Genomic DNA, 9776 nt, shown 5'->3' with positions numbered 1-9776 from the left:
ATAACTAAAATTGAAATTTAAAAATGGGCTAAAGCTGAAAATTTTAAAAAATGGAGCCATAAAGAAAAAAGTCGAAAAGATGAGATATTTTTGGATGATTAAGCCATTAATTTTTATATATTATCTTTAATTAAAATTTATTATTAATATCTTAAGGAAGTTAATTAATCAAAATATTTTTTCACAATAATATAATAACAAATAAAAATAAATTCATAAAAATTTCTAAAAATTTAAATAATAATTATATTTTTTTGGCTTAATCACCAAAAAATGCCAAACCTATACGTCTTGTGTCAATTATAGCCAAACCTTTAAAAATCACCATATTTAGTCAAACCTTATATGTTCGGTTTTTTTTTAACTATTTTTGAATCGAACCGGTTTTTCTGACATCGTGTCGTCCACGTCACTGCTAACTAAGAAATTGGCTGGCATGACAGCTGAAATATTTAAATTAGTTTTGGTTGTAACTGACACAAAATGCATAGTTTTGCTATTTTTAGGTGAATAAAACTAATTATAAAATTAAATAATTAAATGATTAATTATATTATAATAAAATTCTTATATTTAAAAGATAATATTTTTTATTTAATGCTAATTAAAATTAATCTATTTTTTACCAAAATTTATTTTACATATTTGATGGATATATAATTAATTTAAATTCTATTAAAAACAAAAAAATGTCATATTCATCTTAAAGTTTATTTTTTAAAAATATTATTCGTCGGTTCGTTGACACCGCTGCCGTTTGAGACCCAATTGTTCGTCTTCCGATGAACAATCTGAGAGTAATATACACAACAAACATACGACAATGTTCATAATTCAACTATGTACACACATAAACATAAAAAGAATCACTGAATAGACTGCTTATTTAAAGGATGAGTGTAATTTTTTTTCACTTTTTTTTTTAAAAGTGAAGCTCATTGTGGTGTAATCAATATATATCATGATATTTATAAGCATAAACGCATATGTTATTTTGCTCGGCATAGCAAAAAATTTACCTTAATTTACACATAACTATTTTATTTATTACTTAAACCCAGTCAATACAAGATCTCAACAACATTAAAGATAATAAATCAAGTTCAAAATCATCATGAACATTAAACGCTTTCACCAAATTCAATTCAACATTAATTTCTAAGTAATACATTAATTCATTTTTTTAATTACATATTCATTACAATATATTATAATATAAATTTATTAGATTTAATTAGTTTTAGTGAAAAATTAAAATTAATTTTAATTAGTATTAAAAAGGAAATATTATTTATTTTTAAATATATATAAATTTTATAAATGATATAATTAATTTATTAATTATTGAATTTAGAATTTTTTTAAATATATATGAATTTTATTATAATATAATTAATCATTTAATTATTTAATTTTAAAATTAGTTTTATTCACTTAAAAATACCAAACCTATTTCTTTTGTGTCAGTTATAGCAAACCTAATTTAAATAATTCAGCTGTCATGCCAGCCAATTGTTTGACGTGGACGGCATGGTGTCAATAAAACCGGTTCGATTTAAAAATGGCTAAAAAAGAAACAGAACATATAAAGTTTGGCTAAATCTGGTGATTTTTAAAAGTTTGGCTATAATTGACACAAAACGTATAGATTTGATATATTTTGGTGATTAAGCCTTTTTAAAAGTACTGTATGAAAGAGTAAGAGAATTTTCAATGTTACTCATTAAAATAAAGTGCATCTTTTATAAAATAAAGAGTATTTTGAAAATAAAGAGTGATATTTCTAATTTTATTCTGATAGATTTTCTAATATTGACTTTTTATTTTATTTTATTTTTACAAATTATAATAATAAAATAATATTAATTTAATTTAATTGATTTCCAAGATTAATTTTTATTTTATGTTATTTTATAAACAATTATAAAACATCAAATATTAATAATAAAATTTATTTTTATTTTTAATTTATTTATTTATTCAGTTTTTATACTAAAAATAAAAAAATATGATATTTTAAAATAAAATAATTAATTTATATTTTGAAACTTAAAATTCTATCATTTGAAAAATAAAATAGAGAATAAAAATGGTTTTTATTTGTGGAGTCATTATTAGTGTCCACTTTAAATTTAAAATATAAAAAGTCCATTAAAATTTTATTTATTGTCAAATTATTATTTTTAGATAAATATTAATTGTCAAACTTGTTAAATTAAAAAATTTAATAATTTTAAAAAGTTTAATGAAAATACTCCAAAGTAGATAATTATTCTGAAATTGAGGAGCAAATTATTGGAAAGAAATAAAAGAGGAATCAAGAATTTAAAATGTAGTGGGAAAAGTGAAAACGATAGAATAGTTTATAGTATTAAAAAAAGAAGACAGTTGACCTGCGTCTGCGTGTATGAGAAGTGCACCGAATAGAAGCCAAATGGTGAAGAAATAGATGGACTGCTAATACTGTCCTCAACCCAACAATTAAGTCCTATAAATAAACTCACACACCGCTTCATTTCATCAAACACAGACACAAATACGAAAAATGGAGCGAGCAGTTGACAACACTCATCAGCAGCAAGATACAGTGCCAACTTCATGGGGAGGATCCAGCAACCGCATCGCTGCTCTTTCTTTAGACGGAAAAGAGCAACCAACTACCCAGGTGCGTTTCTTAGTTTAATGTGGTTTAAATTTTGAGGAATTAATTAATTAATACTCTTAAACTTGTTTTCATTAATTAGAAACCTGGATGGAGAAAGTTCTTATCATTTGTGGGACCTGGTTTCTTGGTTTCACTAGCTTATCTTGATCCTGGCAACTGTAAGTCTTCATCTTTCGTTTCGGTATGCGTAAATTAGTTTTGAAATTTGTTAATCATCTCTTCTTAATATGAAACAGTGGAAACTGATTTACAAGCAGGAGCTGACCATGGTTTTGAGGTAATAAATAAAGAAACATCAAATTCATCAGAAACAATTCATCAACTCACATGCATTTGTTAATGAATTTGCAGTTGCTTTGGGTTATACTTATTGGCCTCATCTTTGCTCTTATAATTCAATCACTTGCTGCAAATCTTGGTGTAAGCACGGGTAAGACGATGTCGTTTAGAGTTGAGCTATAGATGGTAGAAAACCCTAATTGGTTAATAATTGCATGTATGGTAATGAAATATCAGGAAAGCATCTGTCAGAATTATGTAAGGCAGAATATCCAAAATTTGTAAAGTATTGCTTATGGTTGCTAGCTGAGGTTGCTGTCATTGCTGCCGATATCCCCGAAGGCACATTTCTTTATCTTTCTCTTCATTTTTTAATTAACTATTTATTTCTCTTACATATAGCTTCTCCTTTGTTTTTATTCATTATATCAGTTTAACTTATCTAATAATTTGCTTAATTAATATAGATTATATTAATTTCGTTATTGTATTTGGACAGTGATCGGGACGGCTTTTGCACTAAATATTTTATTCAACATCCCAGTGTGGGTTGGAGTTCTTTGTACTGGTGTTAGCACTCTTCTCCTTCTTGGATTGCAGAAATATGGGGTAGTTAATCATTTCCTAATTACTATTTATTTGAAAGATTACTTTTTTTTCGTATTTAAATATGCCGGATAATTAAATGGATTTAATTTGAGTAATTACAATTAAATAGACTCGAAAGTAGTTTCTGCAATTAGGTCAAAAATAAATAAATAAAATTATTTAACATAAAATTATAAAATTTGGATTTAATTCGTCTTAAATGCCACATAAATTTATAAATTTAAAAGACCATTTTTTTTATTAAATACTTGCAACTAAACTTAATACTCGAAATCACTTTTTATTTTGATATAAATTTATATCATGATTTAATTTGAATAATCAAAGATTAATTAGACTAATTAATTTATTTTTGAAAATTAGGTAATATAGATCCAAATTAAAGAATTGTTCTATTTAACATGTACATTATAAACTTTTGAATCCTGAAAGGAAGTATAATTTAGAGGGTGTTTTGGAGAAATTATTAGGTAGACTCGGTCTACCACGTCATTTATAGACTAAATCTATCATATTATGACACGCCATTAAAATAATGACACTATCGTAATATTACTATGTAAAAGTGTAAAAAAGTAATAAACAAATTACAATAGTGCCAATATTTTAATAACGTGTTATAAAGTGATAAGCTAGTCTAGGGATTATGTGATATACTGAATCTACGTAATAATCTCTCGGGTGTTTTGTTGGTTAAAATTCAAAAGAGGAATGAATCCAAATATATGCAAAGTTTATTTAGGAATGGAAACTTTGAAGTTCATTTTCATTTTCATTCCTTTTCATTCTCATTTTCATTTCTATTTTGATTTTTAACTTGAAATAAAAAAAAAAAGCTTGAAATAAATGTTCCTTTAGATGAAATTTTTGGATCCAAACATATATATGTATATAAAGATTAAATTACGTGTTTTGTGTTGATTTTTTTTTAGGCCAAACTCTCTAAAAATATCAAACCTTTACGATTTTTGTCAGTTATGACAAATCTTTCAAAATTAGCAAATATAACCCGTTTTTGCATATTATGTTCATTTTATAGTCAAATTCGAATCAAACCGATTTTTTGCCAACATGGCAACCATGTATATAAGATTAAAAAAGATTTAATCACAATAAAATATCAAATATTTAAGTGTTGTGTTACAATAAAAGGTTTAATCATAATAAAAATCCGAACCGATTTAAAAAATGGCTATAAAAAAACATAATATATTAAAATAGGTTATTTTTACTAATTTTAAAAAATTTGTTCATAATTCATAAAAATTGTAAAGATTTAGTAATTTTTAGAGGTTTGGCCTTTTGTTTTTTATGAATTCGTGTTTTGATGCTTATTGGTATTACATTTAATATATAAAATGAATTATTCATTTCCTAGACGTCAGTCCATTAGATCATTAGATGCATGTTGATGTGACTCAATACGTAACAATTTATAAAAAGTTATATAGTGGTCCAACCAGTCATAATATAGAAAAATAAAATTTCATTTATGAAATTTTCAATTGGTTAGGCAGTCCACATTGAATAGCCTCCTGCTACAATTAAGAAAATTACATTAAAATAATGCAAGGGGATTTGTCGCTTATATAGTTTATGTTATAAGGTGTTAAATACATACTAATCCCATAACATTTTTGTTGTATTAAATTGCTTCCTATTTTAGTACTTCAATAATTCAGTCAACCAATGAAGCTAATTTTTTGTTTTCTAGTACCAACTACTGACAATTATGCTAATCTATTAGTATACAACATTTTAATTAAGCTTCAACATCTTGGCTTCCTAAGATTAATTATCCAATACTATCATTAAAAAAGGTCAGATTGCAGATGTTAATTTAAGAAGAGAAGAAGCTCTTTTCAAAAAATATAATAAAATAAGAAGAAGATAAGAAGATAGCATATAATATTACAATTAATATTTAAAAAAGGCAAAATATTTCAAAAACCGACCTTTTATCTTTTTTTAATAATGGAAAATTCCTACCTAAACTCGCCTCATGAAATATATATGAACATATCCAATCAGATGCTATAAAAATGAGAAGAGAGAGAAAATTATGTTAGATTTTCTAACATCTCATTAGATAGACTCATGAATTTTTCATGGACCGCAAGATCACCAATTTTACATTTTGCATTTTCAATTCTAGCCTAAATTTTTAAATTGACCACTTTTACTCGATTGAGGGGCAAATTGCCAATTGAAAAACAATTAGCTTACAAGTTGAGGGAGCAAATGATCAAAATGGCCCATAATCAGCAAGTTCATGATTGATTTGCCCATAAAATTAATTTATATGTTAATTGCCAATGCTTACAAATTGAGGAGGCAAATTGCTACTTAAATCTTAATTTTAGTATTAAATTTACAAAGAAATTGAATTTATTATTCATTGAATCTAACTCAAACAAATTCATAAAAGAAAAATCCAACTCAAACATATTTATCTGTATTTTTAAAATTCAATAAATTACAATTTTGAATGTGGACAGGTAAGGAAACTAGAAATGCTAATAGCAATACTGGTGTTTGTGATGGCCGGATGTTTCTTTGGCGAAATGAGCCATGTGAAGCCACCAGCATCCGGTGTCATCAAGGGCATGTTCGTCCCCAAACTCTCCGGTCATGGAGCCACCGGTGACGCCATTGCCCTACTCGGTGCCCTTATCATGCCGTAAGCTATAAATCATCTTTCATACATCTTTTGATTATGTATAGATGTGCATTTGATATTTCAGTTCGGTTTGATAGTAAGAATATCAAAATCTATTGATCTTTATTAAACTTAAATATAGGTTAAATTTATGATATTCTCTATATAATTTAATTCTGATTGTAAATTCTTATTAGTACCTCTTTTAATAAATTTGGACAGGCACAACCTGTTTCTGCACTCGGCTCTTGTGCTATCTAGAAAAGTACCCAATTCAGTTCGTGGCATCAATGTAAGAAAACACATACTACTATTGTATATGATTCGGTGTCGTTTAATTGTTTTTCTTTTTCTAATCAATCGGTGGTCGTTAATTGTATTGCAGGACGCGTGTCGCTATTTCCTGATAGAAAGTGGATTTGCATTGTTTGTAGCATTTTTAATAAATGTGGCAGTGATATCTGTATCTGGCACTGTTTGCACAGCCCAAAACATTTCAAAACAGACTGCTGATCAATGCAGTGATATCACCCTTAATTCTGCTTCTTTCCTTCTTCAGGTGAACTTTTTACTTAACATTGTGCATAATTAATCACAAATTCTTACATCAACTTTCTCCATTCAAAGGTCAACAAACATTCCATTAAACTGAATTAATCAATTTATTTCGCTTGAATCGGTCAAAATTATTGGTTAATTTGGATAGTTTGTCGGTCTGCTTAATACTGTAAAAAATATAGATCGATTATCATTAAGAGTTTTTAAAATTGGGTTAACTAAATTAATCGAATATTATTAATTTGTATAATTATCTTATACATTTTTATCACTTTAATCGAATCTACCAACTTCCGACGGTTCAATGTTATAATCTAGTTCAGACTTCCGTTACTTTAGTTGGTTCATTTTTTGAGAATTTTTTAGTCATCTGTGGACTGAGCCAATAACATTATAACACCTCACTAAAATCAGGATATTCTTATAATATTATTATTTAAAAATATAAAAAAATAAAAAATAAAATTACAAAAATACTCTCATTTTAATAAGGTATTATAATGTTATTGGCTCAGTTTACGGATGACGTAGACTGAATCTACCTAAAAAAATTCCCATTTTTTTTATTCCTTTTTTCCTTTTAAAAGGAAATTAAAGAGTTCCCTCTCATTGCCACTATCACTCTAATCCAAGACTTGGTGGTCTTAGGTGGGATGTTCTTTTCACTTGAGTTAACCTATCTCGCCTTTGCTCTAACTTAATTTAGCAATTTCAGTCGTTTGAGCTAAATTAGAATAATTTGATTAATTCAATTTTAGTTAAACCGATCAATTTTTAATCAAACCGACTGTCTAATCACCCTACATCTGCCAATTGCCAAATACATGAAATATATTAAAAGAAATTATCTTAATGAATTTCTCTGAAATTACAATAATTGTTATTATCTTAAAGAGATGTTATAATATCATTTGTTTTGTCTATTGACTGCTTAGTTTGCTTTGCAGAGTCCCCTCAGTCCCCGTAATTAATTTAAATGGTTACATATCTCATTAAATTATTTTGCAAATTAAGAATGATTAATATTTTTTATTTGGTTAAAAACAGAATGTGTTGGGAAAATCAAGCTCTACCCTTTATGCTATTGCGCTATTAGCCTCAGGGCAAAGCTCCACCATAACAGGCACTTATGCAGGACAGTATATTATGCAGGTGATTTTTTTTTTGTATTATTTAAAACATTGTATAATAAATCAATTAATCAGCTTTATTTTTGATATTGTGTAAATTGAATTTTCAGGGTTTCTTGGATCTTAAGATGAGAAAATGGGTTAGGAACTTATTGACTAGGTGCATTGCCATCACGCCTAGTCTTATCGTTTCGATCATCGGTGGATCACAGGGAGCTGGCCGTCTCATAATCATCGCATCGGTATTTATTATAGTCGGAATCACAAACTACAACTAGGGTTGTGCATCCAGTTCAAACGAACCAAAACCAAACCAAACACAAAAGTTCATTTTTTAAAAACTCGAACCGAACTTAATATATATTAAAAAAATTGAAATATTTATCACAAAACCAAATTAATCAAATTGGTTGATTTTTCATTGTTTCGATCCACCTCGTGTCAATAGAGTATATATTATTTTTTTACCATTAAAATCAAACCGAACCAGCTAACCAATGTATGAAATCTTATTGCAGATGATACTCTCATTTGAACTTCCATTTGCTCTTATGCCACTTCTTAAGTTCAGTAGTAGCTCTACTAAGATGGGGCCACACAAGAATTCAATTGTTGTAAGTCATTTTGGACACATAAATTAAGTAAATAACCTTTTCTTTTTAATTTAAATCCGTCTCAAGATCAAATTTAAAATCTCACAGTTCTTAAGACGACGATTCAAAATTTACGGTTTATTTTTAATTTCTTGTGCAGATAATAGTGATCTCATGGATATTGGGTCTAGGAATTATTGGAATAAACATATATTACCTAAGCACAGCCTTTGTGGGTTGGCTAATCGACAACAATTTACCAAAATTTGGGAATGTTTTGATTGGAATTGTAGTTTTTCCTCTGATGGCAATGTATATAATTGCAGTAATTTATCTTACATTTAGAAAAGACAGTGCAGTAACTTTTATTGAGCCATTGAAGGATGGTCCGACCCAAATGGAAGGCGGGTTACCCAAATCTAATGATCCATTGGAAATGGATCGTCTGCCTTATAGAGAGGATTTAGCTCACATTCCACTGCCTGAATAGAATAGTTTAAATTATTCTATAAGATGCTCTGTTTTTATGTATGAAGTGAAATTTAGCATAGTTTGATTTTGCGCATTTTGAATTCTAGCTACAAGAAGGCTGATGAATATAATTTTGGACATGTTTGCTTTCATTTTTTTTGGCATTTTGCTATTTTAAGTTCTTTGTTTTAAGATAATTAAAGACAAGTTAATTGTTTAATAAAATGAATCAAGAAGTGTATTATTGTAATTAACCACAGAAATTAATTCATTTTAGGTGAATTACTTGCATGCTATTAAGATGCTGCATGGCTGAAACTAAAGAGCCTTACGAATTAGTATAAAATACTACATTTGTCTCATAAAAGTTGATTTTTTTCTTCTATTTTGAGCATTTTTTATAAATTTACCATTTTAATTTTAATAGTTAAATCAAAATATCAATTTTATTATTCATTAAATTCAACTAATTTTATTATATTTTCTTAATATTTATTAATAATCATTTTATCCTATAAATTTGTTAACAATAAACTTAGTTTCCAAATATATTTTTTTAATCTCAAGAAGTAATTAGTGTTTTCAAAATATACAACTAATTGAGAATATTTAAATACTAAAATTAAGATTCATAATTATAATAATAAACAGTTTAACTATTTCTTTCTCAAATTTATAAAAAAATTATGTTAGTTCAAATTACAAATAATTATTTCTTATTTGAATAATCAATTTTTATAATACTCTTAGTAAAATTTATTAAAAAGAATGTAAAAAATAAAAAGTTACTATTACATTACATGAAAGGAAAT

General features: G+C 26.8%; 1 protein-coding gene across 1 annotated transcript; it reads left to right on the top strand.

The window, feature by feature from the left end:
• Positions 1 to 2410: 2410 nt before the first annotated feature.
• LOC126670555 (metal transporter Nramp7.2-like) lies at positions 2411 to 9116 on the top strand. Its single transcript, XM_050364625.2, has 13 exons — positions 2411 to 2665; positions 2745 to 2823; positions 2902 to 2942; positions 3017 to 3095; positions 3182 to 3286; positions 3444 to 3553; positions 6052 to 6233; positions 6435 to 6504; positions 6598 to 6771; positions 7818 to 7922; positions 8011 to 8142; positions 8419 to 8514; positions 8654 to 9116. Exons 1-13 carry the CDS (start codon positions 2546 to 2548, stop codon positions 8981 to 8983), a joined length of 1623 nt encoding a protein of 540 aa, XP_050220582.1. The 5' UTR covers positions 2411 to 2545; the 3' UTR covers positions 8984 to 9116.
• Positions 9117 to 9776: the final 660 nt, after the last annotated feature.

This window comes from Mercurialis annua, linkage group LG1-X (genome assembly GCF_937616625.2).
Source record: "Mercurialis annua linkage group LG1-X, ddMerAnnu1.2, whole genome shotgun sequence".
In the NCBI taxonomy this organism is placed as follows: Eukaryota; Viridiplantae; Streptophyta; class Magnoliopsida; order Malpighiales; family Euphorbiaceae; genus Mercurialis; species Mercurialis annua.
The sequence above is the reverse complement of the archived record's forward strand: the minus strand, read 5'-3'. Positions and strand labels throughout refer to the sequence as shown.